Below are 25,767 nucleotides of genomic sequence, written 5' to 3' on the forward strand. Positions count from 1 at the left end.
GCTTATATTTTTATTTTTACACAAAGTACTGCTTTTCAGGAGATATAAAATGAATGTCTCGTATGCCATCAGACAGTAGACAAAAGATGCTTTGTCATGAAATTGGCCAGTCAAATTTTATTCAAGATACCTGCTGGCACCTGAATTTTGTAGATTAAAATTAATGAACTGTAAAACTGGATGTTATTTCGCCTCTGATTCTTTATTATAGATTTTACCGCTAGTTTTCAAACTTTCAAAGGCTTAAACGTTACAGATCAACACAAGCTGTTGAAATAGTGTGAACGTAAGAGTATGAACAATATAACAATCTTAAATTTACAGATTGGGAGTAACATCAAACTACCAGCTGGAAAATGTATACCAAAATGTGAAAAACATGCCTATTTTAGACTTTCCTTTTGAAGGATTATGAACACACAGCAACATAAAATAACTCAATTCTAAATGCAATAAAACGTTGTTTCTCTGCTACCTTTTGGGAAAAAGTGGTGCCAGGAAAGCGGATTATCGGATGTTATTGTACCAATAACAAACTTCCAACACTTTTTGTTTTTAAGACGTTATACTCCAGAATCATATTTTTTCCCATGAACCCAGTAATTTTCAAGATGGAGAATGGAGAGCCCCATTGAGCAGGAACTGTGGAACTCCGGCGTGTTAAAGGGAGTACACGAATCAGCACCCAGTGAGCTAGATAACAGACTGCACAGACTTCCAAATAGGCAGATAGAAGATTGTGTTAATCTCCATGGATTTTTTTTTTTATTTTTTTTTATTTTTTAAAAAGCATATGTACAAATCGAAATTTTTAAAAAACACATTTGTTACAAAGTTCTTACATAGCTTCAATTTTTAAATTTTTGAAGAGAGAAAGTAAAAATAAAAATATAAAACTATAAACTTGGGAAGAGAGAGTAAGAGGGTTAAAAAAAAAAAAAGGATCTAACAATAAAAATTAACGGGAGTAGATCCGGGAGACAAAAACCACAGCTGTACATCCAACCCCCAACTCAAGTTTCAACTTTTTATTTAAATTTTTATTTTTTTTATTTTAGTCCTGTGCCAAACCCATTTACTTTTCTAAAAATTCAATAAATGGAGACCATATTTTTAAAAATAACTCAGGTTTGTCGATTAAGGCAAACCTTATTTTTTCCAAATGCAGGGTCTCTGTCATTTCCATAGTCCACATTTTAATTGTGGGGGTTATTGGTTTTTTCCAAAATTTAAGTATTAGTTTTTTCGCAGTTATTAGACTGTAATCAAGAAAATGTACCTGACTTACTGTAAAATTTGTAGTATGTTCTGATAATCCTAATATAATTAATTTTGGGTCCATATCTAATTTTTTATTAATAACTTTAGAAACTATTTTAAAAATCTCCAACCAGAAGTTTTGCATTTTTATACAAGTTACGAAAATATGAGTTAAATTAGCTTCTTGAAATTGACATTTATCACACATAGGAGAGATACTAGGAAAAATCCTATTTAATTTCGTCTTCGAATAATGTAATCTATGTATTATTTTAAATTGTATTAAGGAATGTCTAGTATTCAATGAACATTGATGTATATGTTGTAAACTTTCATCCCATATATCTTGCATTATAAATTGATTCAATTCGTCCTCCCATGCTCGTCTATAAGATTCTGATGACGGAATGTCAATGTCAAGGAGAATATTGTAAATAAAAGATATTAATTTATTTGAGTTATAATGTCGATTCAGGCATACATCAAGTGTTTCTGGACCTCTAAACTTATATTCTTGCATGTGTGATTTTACATAATCTCTAAGTTGTAAATATCTAAAATAATTATTAACATGTAATCCGTACTTCTTCTGTAACTCCTGAAACGAAAGAAAAGTTCCCTTATGATAAAGATCTCCCACCCTTTTGATTCCATAACTTTTCCATTGAGCAAAGCCTCTATCTAAGACAGACGGTTTAAAAGAAGGATTATTCGCAATAGGAAGGAAAACAGATAATTTACTCAATTTTAACGTAAACTTTAATTGTTTCCAGGTACGGATAACACTATGTATAATGGGATTACCTCCATATGTTTTTTTATTTAAATTTATTGGAGCTAAGAGGATCGCACCAATATCGAATGGTAAACAATCCTCTTTCTCCATCTTTAACCAATCCGGTTGTTGATCAGAATCATCCAACCAGCAGGTTATATTTTTAATATTAACCGCCCAATAATAAAATAAAAAGTTAGGTAAAGCAATTCCTCCATTAATTTTAGACTTACATAAGTGTCTTTTATTTATTCTATGAGTCTTGTAGTCCCAAATAAAATTAGTAACAATTGAATCAATTTTTTTAAAAATCTTTTTTGGAAGGTAGATCGGAATTGCTTGAAATAAGTATAGTAGCTGTGGAAGAAAGATCATCTTTATAGCATTACTACGACCAACTAATGATATAGGAAGTGTTTTCCAAAATTGGATATTTCTGTGTAATTTAGCAAGTAAAGGAGGAAAATTTGATTTAAATAAAGAAGTATATTTCCTAGTCACGTAAATTCCAAGATATTTAAACTTTTCATAGGCAATTTTAAAAGGAAATTGTTGAAGTATGGCCGGATTATGCTCCATTATTGGCATAATTTCACTTTTATACCAGTTAATTCTATAACCTGAAAATGAACCAAATTGAGTTATGAGATTTAATAAATTCGGAATACTAATTTCTGGCTTTGTAATATATATTAATACATCATCCGCATATAAAGAAATTTTATTGGTTGTATGTTTAGTGTTGTAGCCATAAATATCTGAATTTGATCTAATACTCTCAGCAAGTGGTTCTATAATAAGGGCAAATAAAAGTGGTGATAGTGGACATCCTTGTCTACAACCCCTAGCTAAATGAAATTTAGATGACAGCATTTGATTAGTTAATATTCTAGCTGTTGGGGATGTATATAAAAGTTTCACCCATGCACAAAAATTTTCACCTAGTTGAAATTTTTCCATCACTGAGAAAAGATAGGGCCATTCTACTTGATCAAATGCTTTTTCAGCATCTAGCGAGATGATTGCTAAATCTTCATTTAATAGTCTATTTGAATAAATTCTATTAAACAAGCGTCTCAAGTTGAAAAATGAATATCGTTTGGCTATAAAGCCTGATTGATCGGGGTGTATCAATTTGTCTATAACTAGACTTAATCTCTGAGCTAAGATTTTCGCTAATATCTTCTGATCAGTATTTAAAAGAGCTATCGCCCTATACGAACCAGGGTCTTCAGAATCCTTATCTTTTTTAGGAATGAGGATTATTGTTGATTCAGTCAGAGTTTGTGGCAATCTCTGTTGTTTAAAGGCGTGACTATATACAGTTTGCAAACGTGGAGAGATCAAACCACTGAATTTTTTATAAAATTCATTATTTAAGCCATCAGGGCCAGGAGTCTTCCCATTTTTCATGGATTTAATAGTCTCTTCAACGTCTTTCATAGTTATTTCTGCGCCCAGTAAATTTCTATCACTCACATTCAAACCAGGAAGGTTACATTCCTGCAAAAACTTTTGCATCTGCGCAGAAGTATCTGTTATTTTTGATGAATATAATGACTGATAAAATTGCAAAAATCTCTGATTAATATCCTTAGGTAGTTTAAGCAAATCTCCATTTTCTGATCTAATTTTATGAATTGTAGAATCATCTTCTAATTTACGGAGTTGACGTGCTAGCAATTTCTGTGGTTTATCTCCAAATTCAAAATGTTTTTGCTAGTATATTGAAAAAGCCTTAAAATATGAGCTGAAAGGATATAATTTAACTTATATTTGAGCACTGCAATTTTATTATGTATTTCAATAGAGGGAGCGATGGCATTTGTTATGTCTAACTGTCTTATCTGACTTTCCAGGTCATTCTGTTCAACTCGGTTCTTCTTGTTTTGAGACGCTTGAAAAGCAATAATACATCCTCTCACAAACGCTTTAAATGTTTCCCAAAGCAGGGACGCAGGTGTTTCAGGAAGGTCATTTGCGTTAAAAAAAATCTCAAATTGCGATTTAAGATAGTCATAACATGCTTTTTCATTTAAGATTTGCGGATTAAATCTCCAATTAGTCTGTTTCCCCGTTACTCCATGGAGTTTTACCCTAAATGTTAAAGGGGCATGATCGGATATAATAATATTATGATATTTTGAATTATACGTATAAGGAATAAGTTTGGAGTCCACCAAGAAATAATCAATTCTTGAATAAGTTTTATGCACAGGTGAATAAAATGAATACTCTCGGCCTGAAGGATTATCAATCCTCCAAACATCTTTTATATTTGCATTATTTATATAAGAGTTTAATAATTCACACGACTTGGATTTTGTTTTCCTTTGAGTTGAAGATCTATCCAAATAAGGATCTAATGTACAATTTAAATCTCCTCCAATTATCAAGTTATATTGTCCAAATTCTCCATGGATTTTACCAAAGAAGCACCATTTACATTGTAAAAAATGTGTACTCAAATATTTAATTTTTCAATCTCCGTCTTAATCATTCAAGCTGGATGGTGACAAACAAAATTATTCGTAATATGGTTGCTCTTTTGGTTCCAACGCTGAACAGATACTTTACTTTACTCAAATCATTTATCAAATCATTACTCAAATCATTTATTTTTTGCTGCGCTTAACAATGAGACATAACTTCTGGATTAATTACAACACTTTTTAAGTAAATTATTTCAAATCTCATTATTGACTTTCAGAATAATAAATTCTACATCAGTTGTCAACTCCTTACAATCAATTAAATTGTCCTGTTCTATGAAATGAAAGTAAGTATGAAAATGAAGACTAACATTAATAGTTCTGGATAGAAATTTCACAATGAGGACGTCATGGATTATTGCTTGCGAACTAGTTTGATATATTTTTATCCAATTAAATCTAATTCTCTCTTCCCAGGCAGAACTCAACATTAATATTCATATTTAGAAAGATAAGTTCAGAATTGACTTACATAGCACAATGCAGAGGAGTAAAAGGAGTACCATAAAATTTTCTAAGTTCTTTTTGTTCCAGTAGAACTTCCAAACAACTTTCATGACCTAACAAAACAAATTTTTTGACATGATAAAATCTGTATGATGAAGAAACAGCAATTCTCTTCACAAAATAATTTTGATTTGATGTTAACATTCAAAGTACCATTGTAACAGGCCCAGTGCAAAGGCGTATAATCGTGGTTATCTGTTAACTTTGATAGCGTATTTATAGAAAGTGCTGCATGCAATAAGTTGCACAAAGTTGCATGACCACAAGCTGCTGCAAAATGTAATGGTGTCCTCCCTCTGGAATCACGACATAGAATAGAGGCATCATGCTCCAGCAGTGTTTCTACGCATTCTTCATGACCGGTAACAACCTAAAAAAAATGACAATCAATATTTTAGTAATTTACTTTCATTACAATTTACCCAAGACCAAGCCAACAAAAGAACCATAAAACAGGCTACTTGAAGAACTGACAATCAAGCAGCATCTGTGGAGGCAAAAGGTGTATGGCTGTTTCAGGTAAAGTCCCTGCATTAAGATCGAAGGGGATTAGGAATAGTTGCCAGTGTGTGGTATTTATGAGGGAGGGGTAGGAAATAGGTTGGTAGGTGATAAGTGGAACCAGATGAAGGGGATATGGAACACGAAGAAGAAACCGAGGCAGACAGGTGAGTGCATAAGTGAGGAGAACACCAGGGGTGAAGGTTACCCAAAATTAGAAAAGTCGATGTTCAAAGCACTGGGTTGTAAAGCTACGAAAGCGGGATATGAAATGTTGTTCTTCCAATTTGCTTTTGACCTTGCTATAGCAACATAGAAGGCTGAGAACAAATATGCTGTTGTGGATGTGACATGAAGCTAGAAGCTCAAGATGGCTTTTGGGGAAGATGCTGGAGTCAATTATAAAAGACGAAATTGCTGAGCATTTGGATAGCGGTAACAGGATCATTCCGAGTCAGCATGGATTTACGAAGAGGAAATCATGCTTGACAAATCTACTGGAATTTTTTGAGGATGTAACTAGGAAAATTGACAGGGGAGAGTCAGTGGATGTGGTGTACCTCGACTTTCAGAAAGCCTTCGACAAGGTCCCACATAGGAGATTAGTGGGCAAAATTAGGGCACATGGTATTGGGGGTAGGGTACTGACATGGATAGAAAATTGGTTGACAGACAGAAAGCAAAGAGTGGGGATAAATGGGTCCCTTTCGGAATGGCAGGCAGTGACCAGTGGGGTACCGCAAGGTTCGGTGCTGAGACCCCAGCTATTTACGATATACATTAATGACTTAGACGAATGGATTAAAAGTACCATTAGCAAATTTGCAGATGATACTAAGCTGGGGGGTAGTGTGAATTGCGAGGAAGATGCAATAAGGCTGCAGGGTGACTTGGACAGGTTGTGTGAGTGGGCGGATACATGGCAGATGCAGTTTAATGTAGATAAAGTGTGAGGTTATTCACTTTGGAAGTAAGAATAGAAAGGCAGATTATTATCTGAATGGTGTCAAGTTAGGAGGAGGGGGAGTTCAACGAGATCTGGGTGTCCTAGTGCATCAGTCAATGAAAGGAAGCATGCAGGTACAGCAGGCAGTGAAGAAAGCCAATGGAATGTTGGCCTTCATAACAAGAGGAGTTGTGTATAGGAGCAAAGAGGTCCTTCTACAGTTGTACCGGGCCCTGGTGAGACCGCACCTGGAGTACTGTGTGCAGTTTTGGTCTCCAAATTTGAGGAAGGATATTCTTGCTATGGAGGGCGTGCAGCGTAGGTTCACTAGGTTAATTCCCGGAATGGCGGGACTGTCGTATGTTGAAAGGCTGGAGCGATTGGGCTTGTATACACTGGAATTTAGAAGGATGAGGGGGGATCTTATTGAAACATATAAGATAATTAGGGGATTGGACACATTAGAGGCAGGAAACATGTTCCCAATGTTGGGGGAGTCCAGAACAAGGGGCCACAGTTTAAGAATAAGGGGTAGGCCATTTAGAACGGAGATGAGGAAGAACTTTTTCAGTCAGAGAGTGGTGAAGGTGTGGAATTCTCTGCCTCAGAAGGCAGTGGAGGCCAGTTCGTTGGATGCTTTCAAGAGAGAGCTGGATAGAGCTCTTAAGGATAGCGGAGTGAGGGGGTATGGGGAGAAGGCAGGAACGGGGTACTGATTGAGAGTGATCAGCCATGATCGCATTGAATGGCGGTGCTGGCTCGAAGGGCTGAATGGCCTACTCCTGCACCTATTGTCTATTGTCTATTGTCTATAGCACAGACATCTCACGAAATAGTTGCTTAATTAACTCTTGGTTTCTCCCTGCATGGACGAGGCATGAACATTGAATTGGCTATTTTCAAGAAACCCACAGCCCTGGCATTTTCCTCCCATGCACATTTGCCTGTCCACTGAGATTTTGTCTCTATTTGTTCACCAATCCAACCCCTCCCGTTCCATTTCTCTCTGCCCAATATTCTCCCCTCTCTCATCAGGTTCAATGGTTCTCCTGCCAGCCACCGACTCACCCCTCTCTCTCACTACTATATGCTGGCAATCTTTCCTCTTCCCTTTCAGTCCGAATGCAGGATCTTGACCCAAAAGTCAACTTACAACTTTTTCCTCCATAGATGCTTTTTGACCCACTGAGACCCTCCAGCATTCTGTTTCATGTTCAGATCATCGGCCTTCTTAAAAAAGAGTCATATTGAATTTATCTAAAGATCTAAAATTAATTTACATTTAAAGACAAATTACAATTGCATGGGTCCTGACTGAGATATCTGAGTCGTTGTTAGACACAAGTGAGGAGCCGGAAGACAAGGAGTGGTTAATGTTCTGCCTCCATTTAAAAATGGCTGCAAAGCAAAACCTAGGAACAAATATCTGCAATTAGAAAGTTACTGGAGAGTGTGGTGAAGGATAAGATATACATGCATTTGGAAAGAGAGGGTTTTATGACACGTAGTCAGCATGGTTTAGTGCATGGGAGATCATATCTCATGAATCGTATTTAATTCCTGAAGAAGCAACCAAGGCTAATGAGGACAGGGCCCGAGACATTCTCGACATGGACTTTAACAAGACCTATGATGAGGCTCTGAAAGATGAGCAACGTTCTGTGTGAATTCAGGAAGAGCTAGCTAACTAGATACAGAATTGGTTTTGATAACAGGAAGCAGAGGGTTTTTGTGGAAGGTTGTTTTTCAGGTCTGGAGGCCTGTGACTAGTGATATGCATCAGGAATTAGTGTTTGGTCCATTGCAGTTTGTGGTTTATATCAACAATTTGGAGAAGAATGTACAAGCCATGATTAGTAACTTCACAGATGACACTAAAACAGGAGGCATTGTAGAAAGTGAGGATAGTTATCAGGAGGTACATCTTGCTCAGCTGTGAAAGTAGACCGAAGAATAGTAAAGGAGTCTAATTCAGATAGGTGCGAGGTCTTGAATTTTGGAAAGTCAAACCAGGGCAGACCTTTACAGTGAACGATAGGTCCTTGGATAATTCTGTTGAGTGGTAGAATCTTGGAATATAAGCACAGAGTTCCCTGGAAGTGGCGTCACAGGTAGATAGGGTGGTGAAGAAGGCTTGCACTATGCTTGCCTTCAACAGTCAGGAAATTGAGTATTGAAGTTGAAACATTATGTTGGGAAGTTGGCCAAGTCGCACTTAAATATTATGTTCAAGTTTGAGTTATCCTCCTATAGGAAAGATGCCGTTAACCTGTTAAGGGTGCAGATAAGAATTACAAGGATGTTGCCAGGACTCAAGAGCTTGACTTTAATGATACTGGATATTTAGAACAAGCTGCCAGGGGAAGTAATTGCAACAGGTACAATAACAATACCTAAAAGACATTTGGACAGGTACATGGATAGAAAAACGTTTAGAAAGATACGGCCCAATCACAGGTAAATGGGATTAGCTTAGATGGGTCATCTTGGTTGGTATGGACGAGTTGAGCCAAAGGGTTTGTTTCTGTGCTTTGTGACTCTATACTGAACCTAGTTAAAAATCCAATTTTCAGTTTAGGAATTAAGTAAGTTGCCAGCAATTTTGAGAATATTACAAAGTATTTAAAATAACGGTAATAGTCTATTATTAAAATTATCAAAAGAAGAAAAAAGAAGGAAATTTAATTGTGAAGTGAAAACAGAAAATGCTGGAAATACTCAGCAGATCTGGTCATATCTGTGGCAAGAAATTGTGGCTACAAATTCTTTTAGGTCAAAGACCCTTTGTCAGAAGATTCTTCCAGTTTCTCATCCCACAGATGCAGCCTAACATACTGTGTATAACCAGCATTTTCAGTTTTTATTTTAGACTTACAGCATTTTAAAAATTTAATCTTGAAACTTTATTTAGCTGTTCATATCCTGCGACTTTAAATTTGATACGGCTTCAAACGTGTTATTTCAAAACCAATCGTCTGCTTATATGTTTTAAATGGGTGGCTCACCCCACGATGCAAGGCTGTGCATCCTTGCTTGTCAGCTGCATTTATATTTGCACCTTTTTCGAGTAACAGAATCACAGCATCAATGTGTCCATTAGCAACCGCAAGCATCATTGGTGTTCTGAAGAAAAATATTGTCAAAGAAAATAATTAGCCTGTAATCGTACAACTGCCGACTTAGCGTATTTGAAATCAGGACATACATGCAGAGAGTTAGCAATCAAAGTATTAAATTGATAAGGTTCACCAGTAAATGAATAATATAAAATTAAACAAAGGCTGGCGTTACTTAAAAGTGGATACAATGGAGTGCAGATAGGATGTGCCCTAAGATTCTGAAGGAAAGAAAGGATGATAGAAATTGTGGAAATGCCAGTTACAATCTGGGGCCTTCCCAGTCAGATCTTTCCTAAACGTCAGACTTACTCCCATTGCAGCTGCCCTTGGAATGGCTACAATGAATTTGAATGAATGGGGACACAATTGTTGCTCAGATCTTTGCAGATTGAGGAATTGCTAAGATGGCAAATACTGCTGGAAAACCATTAATTTGATGAAAGACACTCTTTGATGGGTCTGCAACATGTTGGGTCTCTCACTCCAACGAGATGGCCAGAAGGGAATGACGGGTCTATTCCACACTGCAGTATTATGTGCTGAGGGACAATCTGAGGCTTAAAGCAAACAGGAAGGTTCTGTGGAGACAACCACAGCCTAGGGTCCTTCCAGTGCTAGACATTGAGAGACTGAGTCAGATGGGGAAACCACTCAAACAAGGGAAAGAACATCTCCAAGGTCCACATGAGCAACAATGGTGCAAAGTTTAGAGGTGCTGACACTACAGGGTGTAACACTAGTAATATTGAATGTATAGATGTAATCAGAACATATTAAGATGTCTGTACTGCTTTTATACATATATTTACTGGGAATAGAGTTAATTTTTGAAATTCAATTCAGAAAAAAAATAAATCATCCTATTCTCCTGAGTTGCAAAAGGAAAGATTTCTCGTCCCTATTTTGCCACTAGCTTTCCAGTGGATTAGAATACTCGATCAGGTTCTGTCGGTATTGCAGTATAGCAAAGGGGATTACAGAGGCATGAGGCGGGAGCTGGCCAAAATTGATTGGAAGGAGGCCCTAGCAGGGAAGACGGTAGAACAGCAATGGCAGGTATTCCTGGGAATAATGCAGAGGTTGCAGGATCAATTTATTCCAAAGAGGTGGAAAGACTCTAAGGGGAGTAAGAGACACCTGTGGCTGACAAGGGAAGTCAGGGACAGCATAAAAATTAAGGAGAGGAAGTATAACATAGCAAAGAAGAGTGGGAAGACAGAGGATTGGGACTCTTTTAAAGAGCAACAAAAGTTAACTAAAAAGGCAATACGAGGAGAAAAGATGAGGTACGAGGGTAAACTAGCCAATAATATAAAGGAGGATAGCAAAAGTTTTTTTAGGTACGTGAAGAGGAAAAAAATAGTCAAGGCAAATGTGGGTCCCTTGAAGACAGAAGCAGGGGAATTTATTATGGGGAACAAAGAAATGGCAGACGAGTTAAACCGTTACTTTGGATCTGTCTTCACTGAGGAAGATACACACAATCTCCCAAATGTTCTAGGGGCTGGAGAACCTAGGGTGATGGAGGAACTGAAGGAAATCCACATTAGGCAGGAAATGGTTTTGGGTAGACTGATGGGACTGAAGGCTGATAAATCCCCAGGGCCTGATGGTCTGCATCCCAGAGTACTTAAGGAGGTGGCTCTAGAAATAGTGGAAGCATTGGAGATCATTTTTCAATGTTCTATAGATTCAGGATCAGTTCCTGTGGATTGGAGAATAGCAAATGTTATCCCACTTTTTAAGAAAGGAGGGAGAGAGAAAACGGGTAATTATAGACCAGTTAGTCTGACATCAGTGGTGGGGAAAATGCTGGAGTCAATTATAAAAGACGAAATTGCTGAGCATTTGGATAGCAGTAACGGGATCGTTCCGAGTCAGCATGGATTTACGAAGGGGAAATCATGCTTGACAAATCTACTGGAATTTTTTGAGGATGTAACTAGGAAAATTGACAAGGGAGAGTCAGTGGATGTGGTGTACCTCGACTTTCAGAAAGCCTTCGACAAGGTCCCACATAGGAGATTAGTGGGCAAAATTAGGGCACATGGTATTGGGGGTAGGGTACTGACATGGATAGAAAATTGGTTAACAGACAGAAAGCAAAGAGTGGGGATAAATGGGTCCCTTTCGGAATGGCAGGCAGTGACCAGTGGGGTACCGCAAGGTTCGGTGCTGGGACCCCAGCTATTTACGATATACATTAATGACTTAGACGAAGGGATTAAAAGTACCATTAGCAAATTTGCAGATGATACTAAGTTGGGGGGTAGTGTGAATTGTGAGGAAGATGCAATAAGGCTGCAGGGTGACCTGGACAGGTTGTGTGAGTGGGCGGATACATGGCAGATGCAGTTTAATGTAGATAAGTGTGAGGTTCTTCACTTTGGAAGTAAGAATAGAAAGGCAGATTATTATCTGAATGGTGTCAAGTTAGGAGGAGGGGGAGTTCAACGAGATCTGGGTGTCCTAGTGCATCAGTCAATGAAAGGAAGCATGCAGGTTCAGCAGGCAGTGAAGAAAGCCAATGGAATGTTGGCCTTCGTAACAAGAGGAGTTGAGTATAGGAGCAAAGAGGTCCTTCTACAGTTGTACCGGGCCCTGGTGAGACCGCACCTGGAGTACTGTGTGCAGTTTTGGTCTCCAAATTTGAGGAAGGATATTCTTGCTATGGAGGGCGTGCAGCGTAGGTTCACTAGATTAATTCCCGGAATGGCGGGACTGTCGTATGTTGAAAGGCTGGAGCGATTGGGCTTGTATACACTGGAATTTAGAAGGATGAGGGGGGATCTTATTGAAACATATAAGATAATTAGGGGATTGGACACATTAGAGGCAGATAACATGTTCCCAATGTTGGGGGAGTCCAGAACAAGGGGCCACAGTTTGAGAATAAGGGGTAGGCCATTTAGAACGGAGATGAGGAAGAACTTTTTCAGTCAGAGGGTGGTGAAGGTGTGGAATTCTCTGCCTCAGAAGGCAGTGGAGGCCAGTTCGTTGGATGCTTTCAAGAGAGAGCTGGATAGAGCTCTTAAGGATAGCGGAGTGAGGGGGTATGGGGAGAAGGCAGGAACGGGGTACTGATTGATAGTGATCAGCCATGATCGCATTGAATGGCGGTGCTGGCTCGAAGGGCTGAATGGCCTACTCCTGCACCTATTGTCTATTGTCTATTGTCTATTTGAAATGAAAACTAAAGTCCGGTATGCTGTTCAATATATCATTTAAATTACTAAATACATTCTGCAAGTCAATTGATTACTAGTTTCTGCTCCCTCTAATATCCAAATAAAAACTGGCAGATTTGAATCAGGATTTCTGTTGGTAACTTTTAATAATCGATTTGATGGAATTGCAGCCGTTGAGGGGGGAGGGGGAAGGGGGCGGTGTACAACTTTAGGAATTAAGATAAAATTCACCATTAGGAAGGATGTGAAGATTTGTAAGAGGAATCAAAATATTTTATTGTAAAGATTCCAGTGATGAAGGATATGGTGGTGATGGCTGACTGTATAAGATGTGGTTAAATCAGAAAACATAAAGCCAACACTGATTTGATTTTAGTGTTTAAAAATGTGAAAGGCTCAAATTGAAAGGAAACAAAAATTGGGCTGAGTGATTGATAAGCAGAGTGAACAGATTAAATTTAATTGGCAAAAGAACTAGTCGTAACACAAGAAAATAAAACTCTCAATCATATGTACGCCTTATAGTGTGATGTGTACAGAATCAATAGTTTTCAAAAGGAAATCAGTGAACGAAAAGAAATTGCAGGATACTGGGGAACAAGTATGAACTTAATTCCTCTCCAAAGAAGTTACAGTTTCAATAGGCAATCATGAGTTAGTGGAGAGAAACAGAAGAGGAAATCCACTTAGTTCAATAACCAGAAAAAGCTCTAAAAACTGATGGAGAAAAATGCTATGAAATAAAATCATTGTCTACTTACTGTCCTTTGCCATCTGTCACATCAACTGCTTCCAAACCTTCTACACCCTCAATCAACATGCGTAGACATGTTGTGTGACCATTAGAAACTACAACAGAAAAGAGATTCACATGTACTGCTCCACATCATTTCATCATATCAAAGATAATATACATGTAAACCAAAGATGAAGTATGTTTATGACAATAGGTAAAAAAACAATGCCATGGTTCTATATATCTTGTTTACTTCACATTCGACTGGGTGTTATAAGTATTCTCTGCAAGGTTTCCTCCCTTAGAGTTGCAAAAGGAGTGATTATTCATCACATTGGTGGGAAGAAGAATTGATTTAGACAATAGACAATAGGTGCAGGAGTAGGCCATTCGGCCCTTTGAGCCAGCATGATCACTGTGATCATGGCTGATCATCCACAATCAGTAACCCGTTCCTGCCTTCTCCCCATATCCTTTGACTCCGCTATCTATTACTATTACTATCCTGTTTAACTTTAAATGGCAGCCATGAAGCTGATTGCAATGCTGGAGCATTCTTTAATTTAAGATGGAATTAAGATCGGGAGATAAATTGGTTGACTCTGTTGTGATCCATATATGGCATATAAAACACTATTAACATTGTCCATAGCTTTAATTTAATAAAAATAACTAAAGTAACAACACAGAAAGGCACGGTGGTGTAGCGGTTGAGCTACTACTGCCCTACAGCGCCAGAGACCCGGGTTCGATCCTGACTACAGGTGCTGTCTGTACGGAGTTTATACGTTCCCCCCGTGACCTGCATGGGTTTTCTCCGAGATCTTCAGTTTCCTCCCACAATCCAAAGATGTACAGGTTTGAAGATTAATTGGCTTGGTATTAATGTAAAATTGTCCCGAATATATGTAGGATTGTGTTAATGTGCAGGGATCGTTGGTCGGCGTAGACTTGGTGGGCCAAAGGGCCTGTTTCTGTGCTGTATCTCTAAACTAAACTAAACCTTAATGTTTCTCGAAGGAATGCCCGACATAAAAATGTCTCACAGAAGTCACTGTATTCAAGTTTAGTTTATAATTGTGACATGTATCAAGGTACGGTGAAAATCCTTTTTTGTGTACTATCTAGTCAGCAAATATACTATACATGATTCCAATCAAGCCATCCACACTCTACAGATACAGGATAAAAGGTACAACATTTAGTGCAAGATAAAGTCCGATAAAATCTGATTAAAGATAGTGTGAAGGTCTCCAATGAGGTAGATGGAAGGTCAGAACCACTCTAGCTGGAGTGGGAACAGTTCAATTGTCTGATAACTGCTGGGAAGAAACTATTCCTGAATCTGGAGATATGAGCTTTCAAACTTCTGTACCTCTTGCCGAATGGGAGAGGGAGGAAGAGGAAGTGACCAAGGTGAGACTGGTCCTTGATTATGCTCGTGGTCTTGCCAAGGCAGCATGAAGTGCAGATAGAGTCAATGAAAAGGTTTGTTTGCGTGATGGTCTGGGCTACGTCCACAACTTTCGGCAATTTCTTGCAGTCTTGGATGGAGCTATTCCCAAACTGTACTGCGATGCATCTTGATGGCGCCGTCAGCGATGGCAGTCTCGCCAACGGTCTGTCTGCCTTTTCGTCTTTTTTGTTATTTTTAATGTGTTTTAAAAAGTATGTGTTAATGTTCTCTGGTTTGTTTTATGTGCGGGATGGGGGGGGGGGGGGGGATGTCAGGGGAAGCTTTTTTCTGAATCTCTTACCTTGCCGGAGATGCGATTTTTTTCCGGATCGTATCTCCGATCGCTCTGCGCCCTAACATCATGGAGCTGGAGGTCTTGCTTGAGACTGACTTTGCGCCCCACCGCGGGGCCTTGGACTTACCATTGGAGCCTGCGATCCCTTACCTGGGATCAACGCTCCAACTGCGGTCTGCGGATTTCAACATCGAGGAGCTCGCAGTCTCTGGTAGAGACTGATGTCGGGAAGCTCCAAAGTCGCAAGAAATTCAACTAGCCCCGACCCGGGGTCTGATCGCCCGGCGTGGGGGAGCTGAGATCCCCCCCCCCCCCCGGTGCAGGAGCTTGATCGCCCCAATGCGGAGGGCCCAACCGCCGGCTACGGGAGCCAAGATCGTCCCGTCAACGGAAGGCTCGAGGCTCCAGACCGCGGGAAAACAAAGAAGGGAAGAGATTGAACTTTTTATTCGCCTTCCATCACAGCGGAGGAGTCATTGTGGTGGATGTTTATGTTAAAATGTATTTTGTTTTTTTGTTGCTTTTTATTGGCATGACTGTATGGCAAAACAAATTCCTCGCATGTTGCAAAACATACTTGGCTAATAAAGTTTGATTATGATTATGATAAAATGCTTTCCACGAATATCTATAGAAGTTGGTGGGGATTGTTGGGAACATGCCAAACTTCCTAAGCCTTCTAAGGAAGTAGAGACATGGTGTGCTTTCTTGGGCATTGCTTCAATGTGGCTGGTCCAAGATAAATTGTTGGTGATAATTATTCCTCAGAACTTGAAGCTTTAAACCATCTCTACTTCGGCACCCTCGATATATACTGGGGTGTGTGCTGATTCACTTTCTTAAGTCGATTACAATATCCTTTGTCTTGCTGACACTGAGGGAGAAGTTGGTGTCCTGGCACCAAGTTACAAGGTTCCCAATCTCCTTCCTGTACTCTGTCTTGTCAATATTTCATATCTGGCCCACTACAGTGGTGTTGTCTGCAAATTTGTAAATAGAGTTGGATTGGTATTTGGCCGAGAGATGACAAGATTTAAAAAAATTCATTGTTGTGTAAAATTCCTTAATATATCAGGCATTTAGTTGCAACTCACGTTTCTCAAATCCAAAGTTTGAAGATTGGGTACAAAATTAAATCTTTGTCATAACATTTACAGTAATATGCCCAGAATACTCCAGAAATGGGTACAAACGTCATGATGCATCCAATGAACAATGTTCACAAATATCATCAGCACTGCTCCTTCACCTCTTATCACCACCACCCTTTGTAATCTCTCAAATAATGTCACAGTTGAAAACATAAAACAGTAACCCCAAAGTAGAAGTAAGAATTGAAGTTATTTTGCAACAATTAGAAAGCACTGATCTAAGCTGCATCCTGCATCAAGATTTGACACGTGGAGAAAGCACTGATCTAAACTGCATCATTAGATTCAAATAGAATCAGCAAGGAAAGCAACAGAGAGTGAAATTTCTCAAATCACCCAGCTGTTTTTGCCTTCTGGTCTATCAAAAACTGTCAATGACAATAGATGTTGGAAAATGTTTGGCTGCATTCCTTCAAGCAAACAAGGGTAATTTGCAGATAACATTAATAATGATTGGATTGGGTGAATAGTTGAGTAGACCACTGTTTCACTTCTGGAACCCTGTGGTTCAATCCAATCAAATTAATAGATTAAATTCAAATCTTAAGGAAGATATCCAAGTCCAAAAGGAGTTTCAGCACATACAAATGCCCTTTGGTTATCACCTAGATTCAAAAGAATAATGTTTGGTGTTTAAGAAATTGTCATATTTATGCATGTCGCAACTGCCAAACAGAGAGCCAGTACAGAACACGAAAAATGTAGATTTTGTATTTTTCATCCAGTTATGGATTTGATGTTTGTAATCCAAGGAAAAGGTTCTAAAACGTTTCTCAGTTCCTGAAATGCTCCAGAATCTGTCAAAATTCACAAATTATACTACATTTTACAATTTTCTTCCTCTAACTAAATAGGATAATTACATCAGATTTTAAAATGTGAACTTCAACAAAATAACTGATTATCTTTTAAGTTCACCTTCACATATTAACAAAAATAAATATATTGGTACCTGCTGCGTGAAGTGGGGTTCTTTTCGCCACACCATCTTTTACTAGGATGGATGCACCCTGGTTAATGAGGGCTTCAACACATTCATTGTGACCTCTAAAGGATGATAAATCTAAAGCTGTACGTCCATTTATGTCTTTCACATCAAGATCCTCAATAGAGTGAATAAGCACCTCGAGTGCCTGATAATGACCATTATAGGCCTAAAAAAAAAGTCAGAAACAAATAAAATTGAGTAAATAATTTCAATTCAGTGTAAAATTATATAGATTTTTTTATTACAGTGTTTATTAAAATCAAATTAATTAACTTACAGCCAAATGCAATGGGCTCTTTGGAGCTGTGGAATCAGGATCATCAAAATTGTGCCGAGTGGCTTCCATAAGCTAAAAAAAGACAAATTATCTTTTGTAGAATAAATATTACAATCCAAAAAATTTTTTTACTATGCTAAATACAATAAAAGTGTTGTACAAAAGCTCTGCTGGTTATTGGACTGTAATGAACTTAAAATAGTCGTCAAAAATTCCAATCTTTTATAAAGTGTAGAATTAAGTTTGTATATTCATGCTGCTGGCTTGTTGTACTTATATACAACTCGCTATATTACACGAAGAGGAAATTCGCCAAAATAAATTTAAAACCTTTTCATAAATGCATGCAAAATAATGAAAATATGAGAGTTCTCATTAAGCAACCCAAAACAAGCAAGCTGTGATGCAACCACATGAAATCACTCAAATATACATTACTTTATTACTGTCATATTATCCAGAAAGACAATAGACAATAGACAATAGGTGCAGGAGTAGGCCATTCAGCCCTTCGAGCCAGCACCGCCATTCAATGCGATCATGGCTGATCACTCTCAATCAGTACCCCGTTCCTGCCTTCTCCCCATACCCCCTCACTCCGCTATCCTTAAGAGCTCTATCCAGCTCTCTCTTGAAAGCATCCAACGAACTGGCCTCCACTGCCTTCTGAGGCAGAGAATTCCACACCTTCACCACTCTCTGACTGAAAAAGTTCTTCCTCATCTCCGTTCTAAATGGCCTACCCCTTATTCTTAAACTGTGGCCCCTTGTTCTGGACTCCCCCAACATTGGGAACATGTTTCCTGCCTCTAATGTGTCCAATCCCCTAATTATCTTATATGTTTCAATAAGATCCCCCCTCATCCTTCTAAATTCCAGTGTATACAAGCCCAATCGCTCCAGCCTTTCAACATACGACAGTCCCGCCATTCCAGGAATTAACCTAGTGAACCTACGCTGCACGCTCTCCATAGCAAGAATATCCTTCCTCAAATTTGGAGACCAAAACTGCACACAGTACTCCAGGTGCGGTCTCACCAGGGCCCGGTACAACTGTAGAAGGACCTCTTTGCTCCTATACTCAACTCCTCTTGTTACGAAGGCCAACATTCCATTGGCTTTCTTCACTGCCTGCTGTACCTGCATGCTTCCTTTCATTGACTGATGCACTAGGACACCCAGATCTCGTTGAACTCCCCCTCCTCCTAACTTGACACCATTCAGATAATAATCTGCCTTTCTATTCTTACTTCCAAAGTGAATAACCTCACACTTATCTACATTAAACTGCATCTGCCGTGTATCCGCCCACTCACACAACCTGTCCAAGTCACCCTGCAGCCTTATTGCATCTTCCTCACAATTCACACTACCCCACAGCTTAGTATCATCTGCAAATTTGCTAATGGTACTTTTAATCCCTTCGTCTAAGTCATTAATGTATATCGTAAATAGCTGGGGTCCCAGCACTGAACCTTGCGGTACCCCACTGGTCACTGCCTGCCATTCCGAAAGGGACCCATTTATCCCCACTCTTTGCTTTCGGTCTGTCAACCAATTTTCTATCCATGTCAGTACCCTACCCCCAATACCATGTGCCCTAATTTTGCCCACTAATCTCCTATGTGGGACCTTGTCGAAGGCTTTCTGAAAGTCGAGGTACACCACATCCACTGACTCTCCCTTCTCAATTTTCCTGGTTACATCCTCAAAAAATTCCAGTAGATTTGTCAAGCATGATTTCCCCTTCGTAAATCCATGCTGACTCGGAATGATCCCGTTACTGCTATCCAAATGCTCAGCAATTTCGTCTTTTATAATTGACTCCAGCATCTTCCCCACCACTGATGTCAGACTAACTGGTCTATAATTACCCGTTTTCTCTCTCCCTCCTTTCTTAAAAAGTGGGATAACATTTGCTATCCTCCAATCCACAGGAACTGATCCTGAATCTATAGAACATTGAAAAATGATCTCCAATGCTTCCACTATTTCTAGAGCCACCTCCTTAAGAGAACACATTTGGTTGCATGCTTTAACCAAACAATAAGATACTTAAACTATGGATATTGAATTAAAACAAATGAAAAAATAAACACACTTCAGCAAAAAAAAAGTAATTATGAGAGATTATCAATGCTTTTGGTTTAAAAAAAAAAAATGTAAGTGCTACAATCAGATAAAGATCAATGGAAATGACACACATTGTAAATCCAACAATGGCCAAAGTAAAATTACCTGTAATAGGCTATTTCTATTGGGAATTAGTTTGGGGAAAGGCAGCTGTACATTTAGACATCATGACCAGACTTGACCAGAGATTTTTCTCTTTATAAAAATAACATTTAAATTCAAAACTTTAAGAAGTATATTCAAACGTTTTTTAATTTTAATTTGCTCATCTGGAACATAACATAGCCTCCTTTTAAGCAGACTGATACGCTTAGCAAGCATGAGCTAGCCATCTCCTACACAACTTATTTCTCGATGCCTCTTTCTTGGAATTGATGCACTGCTGAATTCACACTATAGCGTGGTTGTTTATCTTTTTTGGTGTCAGAATTAGTCACAACTGAAGCACTAATTTGTGGAACAATGAAAGCCCATTTTGTTATTGTAACTTTGAGATGAACATTGTACCTGCACTGTTATCCAAGGAAATCCAGGCAAAATGGACTCACACTCAGAAATGATTGATTAAATTATGTCATAGCTCAGTGCAGCAAAAGAATAATGACATGCAATGTACAGAATATCTAAATGAAAACTGTATCAAAACTAGTTTCATGAAAAACTGAAATTCATCCCAATAAATGCATCATGCAGCCATTTAATAATTACTTACAAACTCCAAGGAGGTTTTGCTGGCAATCTAATTTAAAAAAGTGAACATCAAGGTAATGGCAACATACTTAAAAGAAATTAAAATGGTAATATGGAAATGTTTTTCTTCCTTCAGTGTGAACAGTAACAGATTTGGCAGTAACAGGTTTTTTATATATATACTTCCAGGCTGATTTTATCATTGGTAAATTATATTTACTTTAATTACATTCACAGTATTTGACTGCAGTAAAAAAACACAACAGTCCAGTCAGCACTGTGCGTATTAATGTTTTATAAATTGTATCATAGCTAATCTCTACCACAATTCTATTCATATGCTATTGTCATGGGCCAAAGCAATCTGTTGGCTCTTTGTCTTGTCTTGGAATTTTCAAATTCCTTCTTCTGAATTTACCCAATTTAAGTGAAACAGTTTGATTAAATCATCACTAATATTCTAATCACAAGAAACCAACATTTAACATTTCAGTGGAATGTAGTCCAGCCAAGCTTTTAGCGATTTAACTTATTTTGCCCAATCATAGGAGCATGTCATGACTTCACTTTCTCTGATCCAAAGTCAAAAATGTTATGCTTGTTTAGATGCCAATCCATCTGTCATTTTTCACCATCCATTTGATCCAAAATGGGTCAGTTAGTTGGTAGCACTCTTGCACATGTCAAAATGTTTAGGGTGCAAATCCAACTCCAAAAAGAAAATCAATGCATTAGATGACAAAATAAACTGTCAGAAATGTTTTTCAGATGATGTGTTAAACTGATGTCCTGTAATCATCTTGAACATACATAGAAGATTCATTGCAAAATAATGAAAGTAAGCAGTGTAGGGGCACTATCTTCTGCATACAGGCTGGTATTTGTCCCTCAACATAGAAAAATCAGCCCCAAATACACTGATCTACATAGGATCATAATCCTGCATCAGAACCATTTAAATAATGGAAGGATATTTAAAAAAACAAACGCTTTGGAAAATCAGAGAGTTTCTTTACCCATTTCTTTTCACCAATTTAGGTGGAACTGTTACATTATACAGACTAGGCCATCTCAAGTCAACTGGGGAACATAAACCAGAGCAGGACATACATAGTGAATGACAGGGCCTGGTGGGGGGTAGGGGTGGGGGAGGGGTGTTGTAAAAAGGTGAGACCAAGGAATATAAGTACATAGTTCCCTGAATGTAGCAGCATAGGTAGATAAGGTGGTGAAGAAGACATCTGGCATGCTTGGCTTCAAGAGACAGGGCATCAAATAGAAGAGTTAGAGCATCATTGTTGAGACTGCACCTTGAATATTGTGTGTAGTTCTGGTCACCATACTGTGGGAAGGATGCGATTAAGCTAGATAAGGTGCAGGAAATGACTTAGGACGATGTTACAAGGACTGGAGGGCTTGAGTTATAAGAAGAAACTGGACAGACTGGGACTGTTTTCCCTGTAATGAAGGAAGCTGAGGGGTGACAGATATTTACAAAATCATGAGGGCATAGATAAGGTGGATTGATACAGTATTTTTCCAATGGTGGGAGGGTCTAAACTAGGGGCATATATTTAAGGTGAGAGGGGCAAGATTTACAGGGGACCTGAGGTGCACGTTTTACATGCAGAGAGTGGGGAGAATATGAGTTGTCAGAGGAAGTGATCAAAATAGATACTATTACAATTAAAATACATTTGGAGAGGTACATGGATAGGAAAGATTTAAAGAGATATAGGCCAATTACAGGCAAATGGGACTAGCGCATGAAGGCATCTTTGTTGTCAAGGATAAGTTGGGTCAAAGGGCCTGTTTCTGTGCTATATAATTATGACTGAGTCCCATTAGTTTCTGCATTAACATTTTTCTCATTACATTAAATTGTATTTACGAAATATTTTTTAAAGTTATCTTGATTTGTAAAATGCTTTCAATAAAAACATAATCAGTCTGCATTTTTGTCCCGTTTACACCTGGCAACTTTTCAAAAGTAAATTTACCCCCACCCTGTTTTGTTCAGTAATTTGAGTTTGCACTTCTACCATAATAAAGCAGTCGACAAAGGGGAAATTTTAAAATACTGTTTGTTAACATTATTATTTTAAGTTCAAATAACAATAATGGTAGGTGAAATTTACCCCCAGGTAAACAAGTTCTATTATTGTTATTTGAACTTAAAATAATAATGTTAAAAACAGTAAATTTACCCCAGGTTGGGAACCCTTGCTCTTGAGCATTTTCAATCTTACTTTTAGTTCTTTATTTTGATTTTTTTCTGAAGAAGGGTCTTGACCCGGAACATCACCCATTCCTTCTATCCAGAGATGCTGCCTGTCCCGCTGAGTTACTCTAGCATTTTGTGTCTACCCCAGATATAATTTGGTCTGCCTTTTAAAGTCACATTGAGACATAAAAATCTATGTTTTGCTTTAAATATCATAAGTTCCGTCCATGCTAAAAATTAACTTGCCTAGAGTTTAAAGAAGATGCCTGAATAAATTTCACATTGTTTGATGGCAGATGAGACTATAATATGATTCTAACAAAGCGTTTTTCTCCTATTGACGACAGATTTAAATTATTGTCACCAAAACCCTGAGGTCATAGTTATGCGCAAGATACAAGAGAAGAAAATACAACAAATTGATGGAAAAACTCAGCAGGTCAGGCAGTATTAGACTGAAGGGTCCTAACCCAAAACATAATCTCTCCACTTCCCTCCACAGATGTTGCCTGATCCGTTGAGTTCCTCCAGCAGTTTGATTTTTGGTAAAGATTCCAGCATCTGCAGTCCCATGTCTCCAACGTACCGGAAGAATTGAATACTTTGTCACATGTGACAAGTCACATTGAAATCCTTTGCTTGCATACCCAAGGTGTGCAAATAGTCGCCCATCAAGGGCGCTTACAAAGTTACAAATTCCTCCCACCCCCGCGCCAGGTCCCCTTTTGTTCTTACCTCCCTTCCCCCTCCTTCATGGCAGTCTCATCACACCAGGTCCCCATTGTGAGAAAGTGAACTAATGTTCTCTCACCAGAAATCATTTATTAAAACAGAACCTGCTGAAGTGGCATATTGTTCTAAGAGATGGGTAAGGGAATGCAGCATTACTTTTGGTTTATTTTAGCGATACAGCACGGAAACAGGCTGTTCGATCCACTGAGTCTGTGCCGACCAGTGATCACCCCTTACCCTAACACTGTGCTACACACTAGGGGCAATTTACAATTTTACTTAAGCCAATTAACCTATAAACCTGTATGTCATTGGAGTGTGAAAGGAAACTCGAAGAAAACCCACACGATCACCCGAAGTCAGGATCGAACCCAGGTCTCTGGCGCTGTAAGGCAGCAGTTGTACTGCTACGCCACTGTGCTACCCCGAATCAGAATTCTACCAGAACAATTCTCACACCCTTTCATCCAAATCCTAAATAGCCAACTGCTCATCCAGTCTGTGAACACAGATTCTTAATATTCCAATCAAGTAAAACAGCCTCCTGAAATCAACCATGTCAATCCCTTCAAGACTTTTTAAGACCACCTTTCATTTTTCTAAACTATGCAGAAAGTAAGCAATCTCTTCTCCTAGGAAGCTCCGAGGATGTTCTCACACTCCAGGAATCAATCCAACAAACATTCATCACAAAAGAAAGACACAAAATGCTGAGGTAACTCAGCGAGTGAGGCAACTTCTCTGGAGAAAAGGAATAGGTGACGTTTCGGGTAGAGACACTTCATCAGACAGACCCTTCATCAGTCTGATAAAGGGTCTCGACCCAATACGTCACTTGGTCCTTTTCTCTAGAAATGCTGCCTAAACCAATGAGTTATTCCAGCGGTTTGTGTCGATTGTTGGTGCATCTGCAGTTCCTTCTTAAACATTCACCACAATCAGATAAAGAACCAAAAATTATGCCTAGCATTCCTGATGTGATCTCACCTCAAAAGAGATTGCAGTTGCTGGAATTGTGAACAAAAAAGTAAAACTGCTGGAGGAACTCAGCAAGTCAGATAGCATCCATGTTGGGAAATGGACCAACACTGCCTGTCTAATTCCTTTAACAAATACTGCCTGACCCACTGGGTTCCTCCTGCAGTTTTTTTAATCTCACCAAACTCCTATCTAAATACAAGAAAATGTCTTTAATGATTTACTGCTACCCTTTTAAAAAAGACTAACAAGCTATTTATTGTCATAAGATTTTTGAAGAATTCAATTGACACCCCAAACGCACATCACGTTGGTTTCTAGGTGACCATAATATTGTGAAAAATGTGCTTTGAGTTTTCATCCCTGAATAGTTCAGCTTTAAGATTTAACTTTGTTTGGTTCATCTGTAACAATCCCATCAAAGCCTTATAACAATATATAATGTGTGTCATAAGGTTTCGCTTTCAGATTTATCCAGTGTGCAAATTTCATTGATTTGCTGAAAACAAGTGAAGTCCTGGTTTAGGTTTTCTCTCAAACATATATTCATCCAAGAGTGTAATAAGATTTTTCATTAACGAGCGTAGTAGTCTGATTGCAAAATAGAATATGATGGTTTCTTCTCAGAAAGAAAACGATTCTTTGCTATAAATACTTAATGCAGTTCCATTAATATTGCTGGAATTCGGTTAATCACAAAAAAATCTTTTTGGAATAGCAAATTTCTGAAACGGAACTAGATTTCAAATCACTGAAATTGAAAATCACTGTTGATTTATTTACGAGGTTAACAATGGACACTGATGAGATTTAATATTTTTTAACTTTTTAAAACATCCCTCATTCACGCCTTTGCACAAAAAGAATCAAATTGCATTTGATAAGGCATCTTGAATGTAACTAACAGATGCAATGAGCGAAACCTGCCAACCTCATTAATTCAATCACTCCACTTTCAAGTCTACTTTTATTTTTTAACTGATTTTCAAACCAGTGGTAAAGATTGCAGATTCAGCTTATATTAGACATAACTTTTGTTTACAGTTTGTTGATTTTATACTGGTTATATGAAATAATAAAACCTTAGGGACAATATCCACATTCAATATTTTTCCACAATTCACAATAATTTTTCAGACGAATATTTATATTATAATTGAAGAATGTTACACAATACAGGAATTTTACTTCAACCAACTGAAATGACCAATTTGTGCCTTTGTTTGCAAATAAATAAACAAACTAAAAATATAGATGAGGTCACATTTTTCTACTTTCTCACACAGATTACGTGTACATAAAATCGAAGTTTGTCTTTG

The 25,767-nt window shown here is 38.2% G+C and overlaps 1 protein-coding gene across 8 annotated transcripts in view; it reads right to left on the minus strand.

Annotated features, from left to right (window-relative positions):
- Positions 1-25,767, minus strand: part of LOC144596051 (serine/threonine-protein phosphatase 6 regulatory ankyrin repeat subunit C-like) — a 143,249-nt gene that overhangs the window by 27,923 nt on the left and 89,559 nt on the right. For all 8 annotated transcript variants that reach the window (XR_013547562.1, XM_078404147.1, XM_078404143.1 and 5 more), the window contains exons 17-22: positions 17,692-17,763; positions 17,379-17,580; positions 13,550-13,637; positions 9,487-9,604; positions 5,188-5,404; positions 5,000-5,087 (exon numbers count right to left, since the gene is read on the minus strand). Coding sequence is in view for 7 of the 8 variants with exons in the window: in XM_078404147.1 (XP_078260273.1) it covers positions 5,000-5,087; positions 5,188-5,404; positions 9,487-9,604; positions 13,550-13,637; positions 17,379-17,580; positions 17,692-17,763 (785 nt within the window). In the remaining variant the exon portion in view is untranslated. The remainder of the gene's footprint in view (positions 1-4,999; positions 5,088-5,187; positions 5,405-9,486; positions 9,605-13,549; positions 13,638-17,378; positions 17,581-17,691; positions 17,764-25,767) is intronic.

This window comes from Rhinoraja longicauda, chromosome 8 (genome assembly GCF_053455715.1).
Source record: "Rhinoraja longicauda isolate Sanriku21f chromosome 8, sRhiLon1.1, whole genome shotgun sequence".
NCBI lineage: Eukaryota > Metazoa > Chordata > Chondrichthyes > Rajiformes > Arhynchobatidae > Rhinoraja > Rhinoraja longicauda.